The sequence below is a fragment of the Parasteatoda tepidariorum genome, chromosome 8 (assembly GCF_043381705.1).
Source record: "Parasteatoda tepidariorum isolate YZ-2023 chromosome 8, CAS_Ptep_4.0, whole genome shotgun sequence".
NCBI lineage: Eukaryota > Metazoa > Arthropoda > Arachnida > Araneae > Theridiidae > Parasteatoda > Parasteatoda tepidariorum.
The window spans coordinates 4,490,204-4,511,817 of record NC_092211.1 but is presented as its reverse complement, the minus strand read 5'-3'; the positions used below and the strand labels follow the sequence as shown (position 1 = coordinate 4,511,817).

Below are 21,614 nucleotides of genomic sequence, written 5' to 3'. Positions count from 1 at the left end.
AAAATTATTGCTAGAAATACATTTAAGTCTTAGGATCTGGTTTCTTTTTGTTATTCAGTCTAGTCTTGTAACTTAATATTCAATTAGTCTAAACATCTAATTATTTGAATTGTCATCGATCCTTTTTTTCTTCTTATTTTTTTGCAAAACATAATTATGATGATGAAATCAATTATAATTTTAACTCATTGACTTGTGAAAAAAGTAATTTAAAAATTATTTTTTCTATTTTCTAGACTGAATATTTGGTACAATTGAGTTAAATTTTTTTTATAAACTCCTTAATTACCTGATACTATTATCTCTAAGCTTTGTATTGGTTGGAAAACACTGCCCTACAATATTTTTTTTATTTTATGCGTCGTTGTACAGCCAATTTTGGGTTTACGATTAATGTTCAACTCCGAGCCTTGTAGTTTTGAACCAATCCAGAATACAAGGATCAGAACCCCAAGAGGTATCGATTTGTTATGGGAACATGAAGGACTTTGCGACTCGATAGATTTAACGTGCATCAGTCACTATTTACTACATGGGGAGTGTTTGGCCGGCTGGGATCGAATCCACGAACTCTTGGACATGGGTCCAGTGCCCCACTAATTAGGCTATCCTGACCTGGGAATTTAAATATATGTTTAAATTTAAATATATGTTGCTTTTGAAGTTAGCAGAATTGAATCACTCCGTTGTGTCACATGAAAGTGATTATTTTATTTTGCGCCTGTCTACTAATCTTTCGCTAATATGCTTCTATCTACACATATATTCGGTAATAATAGGTGCACCTTTCAATCACATCCCTTGTTGAATTTATTTCAGCACCCGCTTGTACTGGCGTCAATAGAAGAGCTAAATAATGGATCCTGATTCTCGTCGAGATTGTTTGAGACATGTCTCCCTTTAGAAAATTAAAGAATGCTTGGAAAAGTAAGAATTTGAATTAAATGACAGTGTTGTTTTATAAACAGTTTGATGTTCATTTTCTAGATGCTCTTTGCTTGTTCCTTTTTAAGTAAATACAGCTTTGAATTTTTCCCCTTGAAGGAAAAATAGCTTAAAATAAGTTTCGATTTTATAACACACCCTTGTTCGATCAATATATTACAAGTCTGCAGGGTTGGGTTTTTGAATGAATAACATCAAAAAATGGTTAAAACTCAAGAACTGATAACACATATGAAGTTTCTTTGATCATTTATTTAAATCCTTTACATCTAAATAAATTGTAACATATAAATAACAATAATTACATCAAATATATAATAACAATAATTGCATAAGTAGAAATTATAGTTTAAAATATATTCTTACTCTATTTTCAATATTACGTGTTTATTGATTTTTATAGAGTTTATAATTTTATTATGTATTAAAACAGCGCTTACAAACTTAAAAGTTTTAACACTTAATAGTTTCATAGACATTCTGCACCAATTTGTCATGGAACAATTCATTTCAAGCACAATTCATCACAGCAAGCACAATTCATCGCTGCACAATTTATTGTAGCGACAATTTGCCCTAGACATATCTGCAATTCGTCAGTGGGCAGATTTGTTGAGTGCAAGACTAGTATAATTTCTTGCGATTTTGATGTAATACTTCTATTTACAAACAAAAAACTCTTATATTGTCTTCAAAAGCTTTCTAAATATTTCATTTGGGGCCGTTCAAATATTACTAAAGCGGGGTTGAGGGTTTTGTAATTTGCCTAATTTTATTTATAAAAGGATGGAGAGGTATGAGCAATGTTTGCATTAGACACTAAAATTCAGTTATTAAATTTTTTTTTTTAAGGAATTCAAAATATGTAACGAAAAATTTGGAAAGTTATCTAATTTGGAAATTTTTATACCTGTAGTTTAAGTTAAATTTGTGGAAAAAAAAAATTGGAAGAAATTTATTTAATGTTTCAAGATTTAAAGACTTGCGACACTGAATCAAGACAAAAAATTCTACTAAAAATTTTAGTAACAAATTTAAAAAGTTAATTTTGTTTTAAGCCCAGTTACATTATTTACTTAAATTTGTTTCGAAAGTAGAAGTCCAAGTAACAACAAACAGAGTATCTGCTTGGGGGAGGTACAAAATTGTTAACTACATGTATACACAATATTTGAAAGGTCCCTTTTTTTTATTTTGCTTTGGATTAACAATAAAATTGTTTTCTGTTTTAGAATTAGTAATTTTTACTCATTGTTAACATGCCATCGAAGTTAAAATTTCACATTTCATCCAATATTGGGTGAAAATTATCATAATTCCTCCATTTTATACGACACTACACTGCAACTGCTTCGGTTAGGTAATTTAATGAATATTTCGATATGGTTTATAAATGACAGTTGAGCATGTGAAATTAACAATAAAAAAGTGTTAAAAATTTAATCAGCTGTTAGATTAGTGTTTGAAATAGTATTACATAATGCTGGTGCCAATGTCATAACATTTAACCCACAATTTAAAAACATTATTAATAATTTTTTTAAAGAATATTTTTCTAGAAATTTTTAAAAACGATTTGAATAAGGGAAAAATTATCTTGCAATGTAAAATGCCATGTAAAAATTTGTGATCCATATAAATCAAAAACCTTTTAATTATTAAACTGAATAATTATTACAAATTATTTTTTAGCATATATATATTTTAAAATTCTGTATAAATATTTTCTGATTTGCTTAAGTCTTAAAGATATGCAAAAAATATAATTAACAGTGAAAGGTTTGAATGCTTTCCCAACTAAACTATTTGGATCAGATTGTGACTACGGCTTGTAATTTGGATCAAAATATGAATATGTTGTAAAAAAATAGATGTGAGAAATTACAGGGTAATTCTCTTGGAAAAGTATATCAAAATGTCAGAGTTAAGCAATCTTCATACATTGTATATCATTTTAAACCTTAAAATGAATATTTTGTTATGCAGCCTGATTTCGATTAGCATTTAATTAATACCTTTATTTTCAACTGAAAATAAAGGTGTTAATTAAATGCTGAGATATTTTTTTTAAGTAAAAATTTAAAAAAAACATACTAGTTTAACATATCACACAGTTTCAAGGGTGGGATTTCAACTTTTAATTAAATTCATTACAGTATTGTAAATAAATTCTTACCTAAGGTTAAAATATAGGGTCAGGTGGTTTAAAGTGGGTATAAAATCATTATTTTTTTTCTGGAAGGCTCCGAAACCATTACATTTATTTTACTGAAAATTTTGATGCATTTTAAATTCATATAGATTTGACATGAAACATAATTTTTAATTTTTTAATTTTTTTTTTTTTATTATTTATTTTTATTTACAGTAGTAATGCATTCAGAAGTATATGTTTTGATATACCCACTTTATCCCAGAGTGGGGTAAAATGGGTATAGCTCTAAAATGAGTATATTTCACTAAAAAACCATTTGTAAATACTGTTTTAGAAATAAAAATGCTCTAAAATTAATGTATCATAATTATATTTAAAAAAAAAAGCAAATGCTGAGATATTTTTCTTCGTATTATTGATTTAAGAGTTAGTATTGGAGGGCTATCAAAATTAGATTTCACTTCAGATGTTCTGATCATCAGGACCTGGGTTTGCTAAACTATACACTTTCATGAAAACTTTACACACTTTCAAGAAAACTCCTATAATTTTTGGTTTATTTGAAATATAAATCAGTGTAAAAGTTAATATCTATAGTGGTAATTTAAAGTGTTTTTATTATTTAAAGCAAAAATGCATTTTTATTCAACTTTTTTATTCTGCTGAAATTGTTTTGTTTTCCATGGAAAAAACTACCATACGAAGGTGAAAACACATCTATATCTTTAAATATTCTTACTAAGTTGTACCATTATGCTATTTTGGTATTTTTTTAAATTGTATAATACGCCCCATATCTTTCTTTTTGAAGAATTAAATTTATAAGAAATTTTGTTTTCAGTGTTAAAATTACTATGTAGGGCTATAATCGAACAAGTAAATTATATTTTTTGATCTATTTTATTATAAAATATAGAGCATTAGATTCTTACTAAAGCTAACACAGAAGTAAAACAAGCATCCTTATCATACAACACTTAGCTAAGCCTAACCATATACCCACTTTACCCTACCACAGAAAACAATCGGTATAAATAGAATTTTGCAATTTATTCTTGAATTTCTATGTAAATCTGTTCTTTTTTAGATGGCCTTCTACCAGTTTGAACTAAAATGAATAGCTTTTGCTTGTTTTCAATGATATTAGAATAGAAGAACGTTTATCAATAGCTTAAACTATCATAAACAGATAGTTTGTAAACATTACGAAGTTATTATAATGATGCTTGCTGCATTCCTAGAAAATGTCTCTAAAAATATTAAACAAATTATCTCAATTTAAAAGTAAAAATTAGATGTTTTTTTGTTTAACATATACAGAGATGCAAACTGCTCCACTTTGTAAAAAAAAATATTTTCTAGTGGGAACGAAATTTTTTATCTTCAATTTAGTATTTTTCATTTTTAGTAATTTTTTTACCACTACATATCAGAATTTTGACATCATATGCAGGGGTCTGTCCAGGCCGAATTTACTACCGTTTAGCGGTACCTTCACAAATTCAACTTTAGGGAAAACGGTAGTTTCACAAAATACTTTCTCTTAAAATTTTATTTTTGTATCCATTAAAAAACGATAAATCCATATTTTTGTGTTGATTTTTTAATATAATTTTTAATTTTTCACAAATTGTGTCTAAATTTTCACAAAATAGGTACCTCTCAGAAAAACCTAGACAGACCCCTGATATGAATTTCAACTTCATTGCTGTTATCACGTAGCGATACTTTTAAAAAGTTGGCATAATTATCCTTATGCTACAGGTTTAACTATTTAATTTGCTACCATTTTTTAAAACTTTTGTAGGAAGCCTATTTCGACTACTCTTTACTCGTAATACGAAAACTGACCATTTCCCTAACTGTCAAAGGGTTAAAAAAAACCTTTTCTAAACTTTTCATATAATTCATAAAAATATGTAATTTACCTCAGTGTGCAATTCTGACGTTTGTGTGAATACATCTGTAAAATCTAGTTTTTATTGATTTATTTTTTTAAATTCATGGAAATTCATCTCATTCAATTTATTTAAATTCATGAAATTTAAAAAGATTCAGACAAGTGTAAATACATCCCTGCAAAAAAAAGTTAAAAGTGCTTGATGATTTTTTAACTTAATTAGAATATTAAAAGTCCATAATTGTGGAATTGCCTTACAGTACTTGAACAAGTTATAATGAACCTCTTTTATTATGGACAACTATTTTGATTTTTAATATGCATCTAGTAGGGTAGACTGTTTTTTTCCCTACAGATTGTAGACTGAGAGCGACACCTGTGGCTAAGCTACGGCGGTGAAGTACATCGCCCATGTCATACAACCACAAACCTATTCATAGGGTGGGTTACATTAACTCAGAAGAAAAGGCATAGAACACAGCGAAAGCTACATCCATGTCTACAGTATGATTCAAACCCCCTCGAATTTACGAGAAGGTTCACCTTTAGGTTTTCTATATTGATACCAGAAATTTTTTTTTTTTTTTTTACAATTAAACCTTTTTTGTATTGCTCACTTAAACAGCAGAAAAATGTATGTCTCTAAAGAAAATTCTGTAACTCTTGTTATTTTTAACTCATTATTAACATACAACTTTGAAACCTTTAACATTTAGGATTTTGACAGTCACTTGGAAATTTGTTCTAATAGCAGATTTCTCGTAATGTGAATTACTCAATATATCAAGCTTTAACTCTGTGTTTTCATATAATTTTTATCACCTGCAGGGTTTAATTAGCTCAGTTTAAAATTTACCTCTTGAAATATTGAGAGATTAAAAAGTTAAAAATACTAGTTTTGTTTTATTTATAAATTATTTTTTTTAGTACTTTACTCATCCTAAATATTCAGATTTTGAGGGTGACTTGGAAATGTCGTTATAGCGGACTTCTCATAGTATGATATATTATACTCGATATGATATGTTAAACTTCATCTTTCAATACTATTTTATTATTTATCGTCTGCACATTAAATTGGCTCAATTGAGTTTCCTATTTAAGTCATTGAGATAGCACTGTAGTGTTTAAAATATTCTGTTTTTCATATAGTTATTAAATGTTTTTGTTTAAATTTTTTATTGGTCTCATCTTAAACAGCCCCAGTTTCCAAAATGACCTGTCGAGAGTGTTTGTAGTGAATATCTTTTATTGTCATACGGGATAGTTTTATTTAGCTACACTTATCTCTTTTTCAATTTGAAAAATTACTGTTTAAAAACTGAAATCAAATTAAGGAAAAATAGCAAAAATAACAATTTCATAAATATGTTTTAAAAATTAACAAATGAAATTTAGACACTCTGGAATATTTTCTACAGCAAGGGTGGTGGATAAATTATATTTCTCGTGACAAATATGTTACGGCAGATAAAAATATTTTGTTTATTCACAATCAATGTTAAATAAAAAAAAATTGTAACAAATGTACATATATTTTCATGAAATTATTATGCTGGCTGCTGAGAACTAGTCTCAGCAATCTTCTGATTTAAAAAAATTTTTAAACAAGGAAATTTTGATGTCGTATGCAGGTATTACACACTCCCATCTGCTCCCTTGTAAGCAACATTAAACAGATCACAGCCCCTCTCTTAAATGCTTTTGCAGGGTTCATTCTAGACTAAAAAAAGGGCAGGGTACTATAAATTGAAAAGGGTACTATACTTTAAAAAAAAAGGGCAGCAAGTTTAAAAAAGGGCATATACCTTAGCCTTCTTTGCATAATTTAAATGAATAATTATGTATAAGCTAGAAATAAGACAAAAATTTTTAATAATAAAATATTAAAAATACTAAAAATTAAATGTGTGTTTGCGGAACAGTACCTTCATCAGGGGACACATTGCCTGCAAACACACAGGAACCTTTCTGTTGTTAGTGGCTTTTAACCAAAACGAACAGCACTGTACAGATTAATTGAATTAAGTATGCAAATAAATTGTGTGCTTCATTCAACCTTTATGAGGCACAGTCATACCTTTGCACACAGTAGTATTAATATAAATAAACAAATTAATAAAAAGATCGACTGCTAAGACAAATTCTAACGAAAACAAGAAAGTTAGAATGTTTATAGCGCTAAACAATATTTTAAAGGAGTAAAAAAATATTTTTAAAAAAAAGACAGATCCGTTAATACTCCTGGCAGCGTGCCAACGAAGAATTCTTTCTTCCGTCAAAAGAATAAGCTGGGCAGAGGGGGGTGAAGGGCTCCAGAAGATACATGAGAACATATCTTTTTTCAATGACCTGACAATTGTTGGGACATTACCTACAATTGTCTACAGGGTTTGTGAACAAGATTTCTTCCCTTAAAAAATTCTTTCCAAGAAAACTCATGGCAGGCCTACTGACCGTCACCATTGCTGTATGGTTTCTTAAAATAAGCAATACTTCCATTTCTAAGAAAAATAAATTTTTCTAAAAAGAGAAAATAGGAACCCACCCAGCTGCAGGAGGGGTTGCATTTCCTGACAGGAGGAACTTCTTGGAAGATCTCTTATTTAAACTACCAATTTCAAGGGGAAATAGTAAAGAGGAGGGGAGAGGGGGAGCATTTCAGTATCTCATTTACCCATAGCTATTGAGCTAGAGGGAAGAAAAGTTGATTTCAAGAAAAGTATCACTAAGTAGGGGGAGGGGACAGAACCAAAAATTTTTTTCTTGCAGGAAGGTGGTATCTTTTTGGAGGGGGCACACCAGGGCGCATTTTATTATATCAGGGCGGGTTAAAAGGATTGAAGGGCAACAGGGTGGAAAATTTTCATCAAAAGGGGATACGGGAAGGGGCGCCCCGTAAACCCCGTCTAGAATGAACCCTGGCTTTTGTAATATTTTAACCATCTCAAATTAATTATTTAGTTTGTTTTCAAAAAAACAAATATTTTGTTTTTGTAGATAATACAAGAGTTTTGGTAAAAACATTTATTTCACCAGAACCACACGAAATTGTACTTACTTCTCATTGCTGTTAAGACTATTTGCTTCTGCAGCAAGCTGTTACCATAACAGATTGTCTGCAATAAGACTCTATTAAAAATGAATGCAGCGGAACCACAATTTATGTTTTGCGTCAGATTGCTGTAATAAATGCACAAAGCAGTGTAACTTAAAATTGGAGTATAAAGAATTCTTGGCATATTTTTCAAAATTGCCCTTTATGATACGAACTATTAGGTAAAATCTGTTATCTTCTCTCTCTTTTTTTTTTAATAAAATTTCAGCAGTGTACCTTTCAATACTTACTGCAATTGTTTGCAAATTTGTGTTTTGGTTCACATTTGCAAATATTGTTTTTGATGAAGTTTACTAATTAAGTGTTTCAAAGCATACAAATCAAATGTATTGACACTCTTGTTAAGTCGTCGGTATACCCTCCGGTATTTATTCATCTTCCTCGTTTTCATTACTATCATCAGGTGCAAGCATTAAATCAGATATTGCAGGAATTGTAAAGTAATGGGATATATGTTGTAGTTGTCGATATACAGGTTGTCAACTTCAAAAGAACTTCTGATGGGCTAATATTCCTGTCGGATACCGAGAAACCTGCTTTAATAATGAAGCCATTTGTAATTCATTTTGTTCGACCCTGTGCAAGAAATCAAATTTAGAGATTCCAGAACATTTATTTTTGCATATTTCATATCACCTGAATTAAGAAAAGAAATGATTTCCCGTTATTTAGTATAACTTTCTTTAAATGACTGGATTATTCCAGGATTGAAAAACTGAAGTTTGAATTCCTTTTTTCCGTCTGTTTTCCATCATAAACTTATGTGGAGAAATGTGTTTTTTCTTTGTCAAGGTTGATCTGTCACATAAACTGCATCGTTACAATGTGTTTAAATAAAACACATAAGCAGACGAATCTGATGAAAAATTTAAATGCTGAATTCATGTTCACCAAAATCATAAAAACGCATGCAAAAAAAAAAAAAAAAAAAAAAAAAAAAAAAAAANAGTCTGCAGGCTAATGCAAGTTTTCAAAAACTAAAGAAATACTATATTGGACCATCACATGTGATTTTAAACAAAATTCACACAAATTGCATTTTAATTATTATTTTTTGGCATCTTTTCCTAACACATTTTTAATTACTATCCTTTAAATGAAAATATCAGAAACTATATAAAAACAGTTAAATTTTTAATGGCAAAAGGTTAGTCATAAACAGTGGCTAGATTCATCTTACTTATTATAATATGTTTGTAAAATGCAATATATATATTTATCATCCTGAATAACTTCTGTTCTACTGATGTGTAGGTTCATTCATATTTTTCCGATGATAGTTGATTGCTGATCTTTTTTTTTTAATTATAAAATACGATACAATTAAATCTTCCGAAAATGTATTCATATTTTAGTAAAAAGACTTGTTTAAACCATTTCATTCAACGTAAGTTTTATAAAAGCATGTTTGTGTTAGAATGTGAGTGTTTATCTGCTTTTTTTAGTTTTATTTTTTTGTTAATTAATTCGGGAATTGGTGTGATTGCAACAATATAAATATTTTTGTAAATTTTAAATCAATTCCTATATTTTCTGGAATAAAATTTTTATTATTAGTAGTAATGATTATCTGAAATGGTGTTTTGATATTTATTGTTACAACAATTATAGTTTGACTATGTAAAGAACTCCCCTAGCCGTTCACTTGGAGTAGCGGCTGTAACTATGGTTAAGAAGTTTAACCATTTCAAGTAGAGGTGTTGGGTCGTTATTTAAGATAGTGCTTAGCTAGGGTGGGCGCAAGAGAGGGAGTCAGGGAAGAAGCTCCCCACTTTAAAATGTGCGATTTCTTGTTTCCATAGCAGCAGACCGCCTTAGACTTTGTAGTGACATAATGACAAATGCAAATGATGAATATGCAACCAAAATTTTCTCAATATCTTATATATTGTTTTAAGCGTCTTAATTTTGTTTTGCGTAAACAAGCGTCTAATTACATGGCTGCGCATGTTTCCCCAAAATATTTTACTACATGCTTAATAATATTTTTACATTTTTCAAAATCTTATTCTTTATGCTAGAATGTCGATTATTTTCAATAATTAACTAATCTACGCCAAGTTCTTAATAAAAGAAAGCTTAGAATTATTTCTAGTTAGCTAAGAATTAAACCCTGTTTAGAAATTAAAAACATTTTTGCTGCTTTGTAATTATTCCATGCAAAGCAGCGGAAAGTTTTACTATTTCTTAGAAAATGAAAATAAACTAGATTTTTTTTATTGTGTCCGATTTATTTGAGTAATGGAAAGTAAATGCATTTATGTGCGATGTAAAAAAATAAAACAGGTTTCTTTGTTTTTTAAAAGACCAATAATTCTGGAATTACAATTTTATTTTGATGCTCTAACTTTTTCTTTCCTCTTCTGTTTCCTCTAACCTATTCTCCCTAAAGTTGCTCTGTTTAAAAAAAGAGAAAGTCGAAAAAATTTGCTAGGAAAAGATTAAATTATTTCTCTCTTTTAGAACAATTCATTAAATATTGTTATTTCAGGAGAAATTCTAGATATACCTTATTTTGCAAATACTAAAAATAGAAAAGTGTTAGATTACTTCAAAACCCTACTATTTTTAGAATTATCTAAATAAATTTGTTCTTTCCTAACTTAAGGTTTTTCTTAATGCTAAAACAAAGAATATTAAGATGTTTTTATATCATAGCATATTTTTTAACTGTAATTAGTGTGTTAAGCGAAAGTTAATTTTTTTTTATTTTGTAAATTCTGATTAGAAATTGTTCGTATATTTCCAGAATTGAAATGAGTATTGACGAAACATTTTATTGCTTGAAATAGTTAGAAACAATTTAATTTCTTAAAATTAGACATATATTGAAAGTGAGGAAAAGTAGTGAAAAGCCCCGTTAACTGTCATACTATTCATGCATTTAATTATAAGACTTGAGTACTTTTAAGTAAAAAGAAAAATGAGTGTAAAATATAAACTTGTTCAAAATATGGCCTGAAGTGTACTCTAAAATATATCGAGAATAAATTTTCAAAAAATGAGTAGGATTGAAACTTTAGCTTGTTTGAAATAATTGACCTTGTAGTTATTTAACTTAGATTCCAAGAAAGAAGGGTCATTCCATTGTTTTATTAAACTTTTGTAGACAGAATTTGTAATATCCTTAAAAAAAATAATTTGAATGCCACAATCATAATAAATAAATAAATAATAAAAAAATTTACTGCATTTTATTTTTTTTTAGAAAATTTTGACTAATTATAAATTATTTTTTCAATCTAAGAGCAATTACTGTTATCTTATGTGTAGCTTATTTTAATATTGTGTAAAGTATTTTAATTTAATATACTGTTAATATAAATAAAAATTAAATATCAAACTGATATCTTAGCTTTGTATATTAAAAAAATTAGTTCTTCTTAGTCATTATATATAAAAATTTAATAGTTCAATATTTTGTCATTAATTAGAAGCATTGAATTTACAACATTTATGTCAACTTATTACTAAAAATGATCAAGTCTAGATTTTCTTCCCCAATTTAATTGATGTAAATTTTTATCTATGATTTAAAGGAGCCTAAAAAATTTATGGTAATTTTTTTTCTTGTTAAAAAATATTTAAAATATGCAGTGAACTCCTGATTATTCATGGAGTTGAGTGATCCACGAAGTGCAGGTATTCCGCATAATGCTTAACAATTACACCTACCGTTACTTTTTTTGATATAAGTGATAAATTTCAATATCTATTAGCAGTTTTCTTCACCGTTTCTTGTACATTTTTTTTTGTTTCTGTATAAGAATGCCTGCCAACTGTTTTGTTTCTTTGTTAAGGAGAGCAAGAGGCTAAAATAAAACAGGCACAAGCAGACTTAACCGTGGCCAACCTTAACTCGCGAATTCATATGTTTTCGGAAAAAAGAAGGCACATGATTTAGTTCTTCTGTTTAGAGTTTCTGCATATTCATGATTGTTAGAAGCAAAGCATTTTGGATTACTTTTAGTCCAATTGTATGGAAGATTCTCGTATGTTGATTTAATAAGTTCTTTATTCATCCTCATAGCTAGACCTTTATCAATGATATTGGCAATAATCAATAAATTGGTTAGTGCTGCAGGTTTTCGTGTTCCTGATTGTTAGGGTAATCAAATTCATAACCTTAGAATGGAACCAAAATAAAAAAGAATTCTTTAATATATTTGATAGCTCAGTTAAAGTGGAAACTTAGGATATCAAGATATATGTATATATATATATTTGTGTGTGTATATATATATAAATAATATGCACATATGCCCAACACATTAGTTTAAGAAGGTAGTCACTAATCATGGAGTGCACGATTTCTATTTTTCAGAATTTTGTACATATATTTTAGGTGGTCTCGAAGAAATAGTCAGTGAATGTTTTCTCCGTTTCCAATCTCTTCTTAAAGTACTTATAAAAGTAAAGTTCTTAGTTCATGCATAGGGAGCTATGCTTTTACTGCTGAATGTCGCAGGGTCACATGTGGAGAAGCTGTTCATGTAGGCTTACACGTAGATCACAGAAAGAGAGTCTGTGAAGGATTTCTGACTGTCCAATTTTTAACAAAGAATTTTTCTACACTCCTATGTAAAAAGTCAGAAACCCTCAATAAATTTAGAAAAAAAAAACTAGTGTTAAAATAAAAACTTTAAGAATACGAGTTTTTGTTCGAAAATTTTTTTAATTTTTAGATTTCATTTTTTTACACTTAAACATAGTATTTAGCCTTTCAACTTTACTTTATTTAAGTGAGTTGTGCAAAAATTTACAAAATGTATGTTTAGAAAATTATTTAAATTTATCGATTGGATAAACTTATCACTAACGATAAATAATTTTTGCTTATAGCATTTTTAATATTGAATTATAAGAAAAAATGTCAGGTTTATCAACTTGTATATTGGTTTTGAAGTGTTTATATATTAACCCTTTCGCACCGACTGTCACATATACGTGCCAGCAAGAAACGCACTCACTTCCCAGCCGACACACCGGTGTGCCAGAGCGTTTTCTCGTTCACCCCCGGCGGTCACTCATTTGTGCCAGTGTCCTGGAACGTTTTAAAAAATTAAATTTCTGCCAGAAGATGGCATTGTATGTCCGTATGGTTTCAGATACATGTAGATTTGACCTTCTACTCAAAATGAGAGTAGTATAACTCACATAACACGTGGCTTTTAGGGGGAAGGAGTGGAGGAGAAAGAAAGGTTTTATGACGGCTCTTTAAATTCGCATGAGGTATTTGTTTACAGTAAGCTGGGGAGGTTTATTTTTTTCGCATTGGGTATTTCGATTTGCGGTCCAGTTTTTAGTGCTATGTTAGTGTTTTCAAATTTTTCATGCGACAAAAGAATTTTAAGTCATATATTTAGTTTTCAGATATTTAATGTTAAAAGTTATTAAATGGTAAGTATGAAAATAAAATGCGTAAAATATATATTTAAACGAGAAATAACTTAAGTAAATAAAGTATTTATAGAAATATATATAAAGCATATGCCATTTAATTACTCTGCAGAACATTATTAAACAACTCTTTGATATTTCGGTAATTTCATGGATTTAGGCTTAACAGCAAAGACCCTTCGGCCCTGGAGAGACACTTGCAAGAGAGACTGCCAGCCCGGCAATAAGCGTGCGTTTGCGCTTCCCGTCGCGAAAGGGTTAATGGAGTGAATATGAATCATTATATGAGATTCATGAATCGCTTAATTAAAAAACAATTTTTTACTGATGAATTTTGTTATATGTATATATAAAGATATGTAATTATTAAACTGTGCTAATTGTATATATTGCAGCATATAATTCAGAAAGCTCTTAACTATAAATTGTTCCATCAATACTAGTGAAACTTGTAAATTGGGTATGGTATTTATGAATTGCAGTGTACACTGCATTATTTGCAGAAAGCAAGAACATCGTAACCCTAGTCTAAAGAAATAAGAGGGCATAGTATTAGAGATAAGTATTTTGACATATCAGCTGAACAAATAAAAGGATTGTACGGGCAATACTTTTGTAAGTTTAAAGTAACTAAAATCTAATCCATTTAACTCTTCATCGCATTTTGTACAGTCTCCTCCCAGTAGTTGAGTCAATTTTTCTTGGTCAGGCACCAAAAAGTTTTCCGTAAATAAAAAGAATTAATTTGATTTAGTTTTCTTTTTTTTTCCTAATAAGGAAAACACACGTTTATGCCTTGAAAAGGCGTAGCAATTATATTTTATAACAGTGAAGAAAAATTTGTGTCATCACTTTATCCCATAGAGCTGTACAAAATGGATATAAGTTGGTTTTCAGAAAAATTTTCATGAATTGTGTGAATTAATATTAATAGTTCAAACATTTATTACAGTAACTTACTCTCTTAGATATATTCTCTTTGATTAGTATACTTCAGTTCCCCCCTCTCACTTTTCTCTGTCACTTTACCATGAAGCAGCAGGCAGAGCCGGATTATACCTTTCGTAGGCCCTAGGCATAGCCGTTTTTGGGCCCTCCCCTCCTTCCCCCACTCCTCCCCTCTTTTCAAAATATATGCTAAAATTTTCTTGCATATTTTTTTTTAACATTTTTAGTAGCGTAGCATACATAAGACAGCATAATACAAGATTTCGTTGAATCCAAAAATCGCAAAAAAGTAATATATTAGATCATAAGATTCTGCAAAATAATTTATTACCGAAAAATATTATATTTTTATTTGTAACTTCATAATTTTGTGCAAAATACACTTGTTGTTTTTAAAGCTAAATTATTTTTGTCAACAAATTTTTTTCTCCCAAGTTTTTCGTAGGCCCTAGGTAGGCACGTGCCTAGTGTGCCTATAGGTTAATCCGGCCCTGGCAGCAGGTAATGGTAAGGTTATTGAAAACACAAAAATATGCTTATCAAATGGGTTCAGCTTTAATTTAGCACAGACAAAGTTAGAATAAAATGTTCAGCTCTGCTCCTTAAATTTTTATACTTAGAAAAATTAGTTAGAAAATGTTTTGGAAAACTAAGATTTCACTCAAGGAGTTGACACATAAAGGGTACAAACTGCGTGCTTATAATTCATAACACCACTGATGTGAAATAAATGCACGAGAACTACATGTCACCAAAAACTGAATTTACGAAATAAATTAAAAAAAATTAAACTTCTAGTACAACCAATTAAAATGTATTATTGTACTTCTGGTTATGGATTGCTAATTTGGAAAGTTGGTTACTGTTATGTTTAAGAACAGTTAAGATTATGTTTGAAATTGAAAGCTAATTCAGAGCTCTTTCTGCTGGTAACGAGAAGAACTTTGGTATGGTAGGGAGAGTGTTGTACCTTAGACAAGTGTATTAATATTATTGAAAAATTATCAAAACTAAATTCTGTATTTAGTATGATATCTGTAGCAACTGATAGTATCTGCTGTGTTCATTACAGGTTTACCAAGTAATGTGCTTGAAAACTGTTTGATTTTCCAAGTTACAGCATAATTTTTTTTTTTGTATTCTGTTTGGTTTGAAAACAGTCAAACCAACACAGGTTTACTATCTATAACTGGATACAAATAATATAAGCTTTTAATGCTTTACTCATTATTATGTTACAATAGATCAAATTAAATTACTATTAATGTCGAAAGAATAATAGTCAATATGAGCTTTTATTATTTTGCTTGGTTTTATTTAGGGTGTCCGATTTTTATTTATGCAGCAAATTAAAAAATGTGTTTATGATGCCGACAAATTTAATTCTGTCTTAAATTTAAAATTATCTTTTTGATGTGCTTAAAGGGGGGGGGGAACTCATGCATTGAAAAATAGGTTGACTTTATCCAAGTGAAGAATGACTACATTTTGCATATGTGAATAAAACTAAAATAGTAAATAAAGTGCAAATTTTAGCCACAAAACACATACTAGTTGAGTTTTATAACCAAAAACCTTTCTTGGTATCCAAACAGAATATACTCTGTGCACATTTATTCATATGCATTCTCTACAAACATGTATTTCAAAGATAAATATAAATACCAAATAAACATGAACATTCACACAATTGCTAATCATGTTTTTAAACTGACTTTTGTGAAAATGAAGCTGAAATTTGTAATCTTGTTTCAATTGAAGTAAAGTATAATAGCGTGCTTTGAATGGTTTTTGCAACTGATTTAAATCTACAATTAATTTTGATGTTTTATTATTGAAATATAATGCATGAATATAGAGAGAATAGCCATGTTTATTTTATTTGTCTAATAAAATTACCCTTGAAATTTAAAATGACTTAAATTAATAATGCATCAAACTTTTATTTTTTTTTAAATCCTCAAGTTCTTTTATTATTTCAATTCTTGGCTTAAATTGGCTAGTGAACCACAACCAGTGACAACACAGTGTTTTCTAAGCTCTTTCTCCAAGCAAAATAAAAAAGCCATGGTTAAAGAAATTTACACTATAATAAATTAAAATTTTTAACTACTATCATATATCATTTTGCCGTAAATTTATATTGGCTTTTTTTAATTTTATTTTGTCCGTTATGAAATTTTTCACTAAATTGCCAATTTTGTAAGTTTTCCTTATTCGATAAGAATTATAAAAATCTATCTATGAATAATTCTAATTTTTTTTTTGGAGTTTTTATGAGCCCAGATGATAGTGCTAGAGGCACAAATTCAGTCATGAATAACTGCACAGTTATCTTTGCGGCAAAATTTTTTCCGGCTCTCTACAACAAATTTTCCTAGCACTCATCTTCCTGCAAGATATTTTTACTCTATCCCTGGTTATTTGAACGCACATTTACAGGATTGTCTAATTTTCCGAACCAAGTGCTTTTTCCAAAATAAATAAGTTTGTTAAAATGATTTTTTATTTTCGGAATACCTAAAAGCGGTAAAAAATTGCTTTTTCCTTTTGGTGTCCTAGCATTTAGTTTCTTGTAAAGGAGCACTTGACAACTGCAATATCATCGGCTTGAATTGAGCGTGTCATGAAGTGATTATTCAGAAGCACGATTAGAATTTCGTGTGTCATAATATCAAATTTTAAAAAATGCCGGAATTTTGAAAACCATAAGAAATTATAGCAATAACTGCTGAAAATTTGTAAAAATAATAGAATAATTTCATTAGTTGTGAATATTTAAATGCAAGCTTTGAATTTTGCTTGTTAGGAAATAATATAAACAAAAGGATTAAAAAAAAAACTGAATAAAAGTTTGTCACAATGAGGTCCATGTGATTATTTAAATGTGTGATTCGAACTTTGCGTGTTGTATTAGTATCCATAATTTTTTGACAAAAATTATCGTGAGAATAATGAGGCAATGAATGCAATCAGGTTAAAAAAGTGAAAATTTCTAACTTTTCTTCCTCATTTCTCCCGTAAAGCCAATCTTTTAAAGACAATTCTGAAGGGGGGGGGGGAATTCTGCTAAAAAGAATACCAAAATTTTATGTTTCCCAAGTGAAAAATCTTTCCAAAAGAATGCTGCGTAATGTTCTATGAAAATGATCCCACCATTCTGCACAGACAATTCTTAGCAAAAGAAGCGTTTCATGTCAAGACAAAAAATGTGAAAAATTATTATATTTATAATCCTTAACCTTTTGATTACAGCTAGTCTTATTATAGGTGTACCATAATAACAATCTTTAGAATGCTATGTAACGTATTGTAGCGATTAACATTGTTTCGCAATTTAAATTATTAGTTAATAAACTTCTTATAATGGTATTTGCATTTTTTGGGTTGAATCTGGATATTTTGTTGTAGATATTTTTACTAGATTCTATTTTGTAGTAATCATGAGAATGAGTTATTAAAAGGAGTAGATGAAATGAGTTATAAATTCCTTTAGCTTTGAAAATATTTCAGACATGGAAAATCAATTCTTTTTTAATAAATAATTTTGGTTTCTTTTCAGCTTGCACCTAAAGATAGCTCAGAATCTAAAAAGTTAAAAGAATTGGAAGAAAAAGCTCTCCAATGGAAAAGCTCTCAGCAACCATCAACTTGGGCTTATCCCTCCGCATCTACTACAGCTGAGCCTCATAATTCTGCAGCAAATGGCAGTGGATCAATACCCACACCTCAACAGCAGGTTAATATTGACATTTTTTTAAGAAAATCTTTGACGTGGTTGTATGTTTAGCATATTTTGTTGCCTGAGTTTTAAAAAAATTCTATATTTTTAATTGCTGATTTTATTTATCTCATCTCATTGCTAAATAAGAGAAAACTGAAAATTATTCGTTCATACTAATTATAAACTTAAATGTACTATTGGAAAAATTTTGCTAAGCATTGCCCAACCTCACAGAGTAGGATAAAATCGTAAATGTACCAAGAGTATTGGGAAAGATTTTTTCTATCGAAAAAAGAACATGTATTCCCCTAGATCCTGTAAAAGATATCAATATGAATTCAGAATTTTCTCTAAGGAATAAAAAAAGAGCACTCACTTAATACCATAAAAATTTATCAAAATGTGTAATATTATGTAATAACTGAATTTTATCCTCAACAATCTTTAAATTACTCTCTTGTACTATTTTATGTATTTCTAAAAGTAATTCTATCTCATTATCAAAAAAGAGAGGAAAATTCGTAATTGGTAAAAATAATAAAGGCATGCTAAAAAACAATCTCTGTGCATATAAATTAATAAGAAATGATTAATGAATAAATATCTAAAAAGCTTTTTTCTATAATTTAAACTGAAAATTATAAAAACATTTAAAGAAATTTTTTTTTTAAATTAAAAGGTATTTGTTTATAAAATAGTTTTAAAATTTAAAAACACTTAATTTCAAGATATCCCCGAAAAAAGATACTCATAAAAATTTAACCAGTTAAGAATAATCCTAACGTAATAAATGTGTAACAGTAATCAGAATTAAACCTATAAACACAGAAAATTTTACCAGAATGTAATTATTATTTAAACAGTGAATTAATGTTTTCAAAATGGAATATGAACCAAAAAAAGAAAAAAAAAAGAGGAAAGGAGTTTTTCAGGAATAGCGACTTTTTTTTGCAAAAAGGTTGTGTCCTTAAAAAATTACTAGAGAGAACACTGAATTTTTCTGAACAAACTTATATTTTTTCATTCAATTACAGTAATTTACCTCAGATATGTAGCATAACTAATTAGAATTATATTAAGTTTAGATAATGTAAGAAACGAGAGAGATAATGTTAGCATAAGGGGAAACAGGTTCATTACGTGATCACGCAAAATCGCATGATGAAATTCCTTCCTCAATTAGTGTCTATAAAGTGGTAAAATGAGACGATACAATATCTACACTTTTGATTTTCTCTTCCATTCATTCATCATTAACTCCTCCCAAACTGTAAAATGACTCTTAATTTGAATTTGCTATTTTTAAAATAGTAAATGTTGAAAAATTTGCTAAGATTCGCCTTTGGCTAAGACTTTTGAAATTTTGCCAACACTTTTGATATTTGGCTGATATACTAGCTAGTGATTTGGAATCCGTAGTGCAGGCCCTGTTTATATAAAATTTATGGTAAAATATAATGAATATTCAAAATGTTCTATTTATGGCAAGAAATCAGCAAAATATTGTTAAGTACAGGTGAAATTTAGGCAATTGTGCTACTAGTGAGTATTAGCATTTTCAACTATGGCCACTTTTTAAAATGTGGTCAATTTTTCAAAAATTGAAGTTTTTTTTATGTTAATATAGTGTATTTCTTCTAAAGCATTTCTCAAAATAAAGTAAGCATTACAAAGTCCATTTCTAAACTGAAAGTTTTTTAGTAACAAATGAAGAATTTTTATAATATTATAAAATTTCCATAATTCCTTAATCTTCAACAGGGTTGGCAGGTTTTTGACATGTGACAGTTTTTGACGGTTTAAACCATGATTTAAACCGTCACGTGGATAGTGTTTCTAAATATGTTCTAGAAAAAATAAATTTAAAATTTTTAAGAAACACTTATATTTTGAATGGTAACCAAAATCTTGTACTTCTGAAAGCTCACATCTTTGGTAATATTATGTATTCATTTTCATGTGTTATTGAAAATCTGCAGTGATATTATTAAGAAATTTATTTATAACCAAATTTAGTGTATAGTATAGATTATACTAAAAATTAGACATTTTTAAAGATAAACATTAGCAGTTTTGTACATTAGACATCTTTTAAAGAAAAATCTTTTTAATATTCTTTTAAATCTTCTTAATAATCTTTTTAACATAAGACAATACAAATTTAAGTGCTTTCTGTTAAATACACAGAGTAGTTAGTGTCGATTTACAGTATATTCAGCCTATTCATTTACTATGCTGAAAATTTAGTTTATCCAAATACTTGTGAATTTCATTTTGCTGAATACTATATAGTTTTGTTGAATATCTAAATATTCAGCTGTTGAATAATTACTTCTTGCTTTCAAGATATGCATTATTTGTATTCTTAATACAAGTGGAGAAAAAAAAATTAAGAGATAAAAATTGTTTTAAAATGATAAGTGTAATAATTATAAATAAATATAATAAACAATATGAATTATATTTATCATTATTCACAAATATAACTACTTTTAAATTCAAATTAACATACTGGATAATAAAGATATTCGGTATAACATTAAAAAAAATTTTTTATACACTTGTATCAAGTTTGTATTTATACAACATAACTTGTAAGTTCCTTATAAATATTAGTTATATGTTCCTTATATGTCAAAAATGCATAGTAATAAACTTTTAATTTTCTTAAGTATCAAAAAAAAAAATTTTTTTTTCAAAATATAAATATTTAAAAAAATTTTGTGCAAAATTTTTCTGCACATGCATTTGAATATAAATTTCTGAGATTTTAAATCTGTTATTTTACCTTAATTTTAATTAAAAAATATTTTAAAACCTGCTGATTACCTATAGTATAATTAAATTTCAATATAATGCATGGCAACTGTTGGTAGTTTTGAAGTTTATATATTTTCTTGGCAAACTTCAGTTTTTGACATTTTTGACGGTTTAAACCAGTATTATACCCTTGTCATGTCAAAAACCCAACCCTGATCTTCAACAAGACATAATCATAAACTTCAACTTAATCTTAAATCCTGCGTGATCTGCAATTTTTTTCCGAATTTTTATTGTTTTTATTTCAAAAAAAATTGCTATACTAACTTTTTTCTGCTAAGTTAAGAAATCAGGTGTTAAAATAATTAAACAATAAGTATCAATAAACCATTATTATGATTTAGACATTGACAGATTGACTGATAAGCATTTGGGCAACCTAATGAGAATAGCTAATGAAAAAGTAGATATAGAATATTTTCCATATGATACAGCAAAAATATTCAATGCTTTAAAAAATAGATGTTAAATATTATAATTCAAGAAATAATATTTTTCCAAGTCTGTTTGTGCTTTTTTAATTTTTTCAAATCTCTCCCTGTTTTTGAGAGAGGGTGAGAAATTCTCTCCCAATTTTTTTCTGTAATGAAAACACTGAAAATGA

General features: G+C 28.4%; 1 protein-coding gene across 6 annotated transcripts in view; it reads left to right on the top strand.

Annotated features, from left to right (window-relative positions):
• Positions 1-21,614, top strand: part of LOC107456112 (YLP motif-containing protein 1) — a 132,705-nt gene that overhangs the window by 7,777 nt on the left and 103,314 nt on the right. For 4 of the 6 annotated variants that reach the window (XR_011637579.1, XR_011637578.1, XM_043054104.2 and 1 more), the window contains exons 2-3: positions 820-927; positions 18,029-18,205. Coding sequence is in view for 2 of the 6 variants with exons in the window: in XM_043054104.2 (XP_042910038.1) it covers positions 916-927; positions 18,029-18,205 (189 nt within the window). In the remaining 4 variants the exon portion in view is untranslated. The remainder of the gene's footprint in view (positions 1-819; positions 928-18,028; positions 18,206-21,614) is intronic. The other 2 variants (XM_071184666.1, XM_071184665.1) reach the window with 1 other exon arrangement.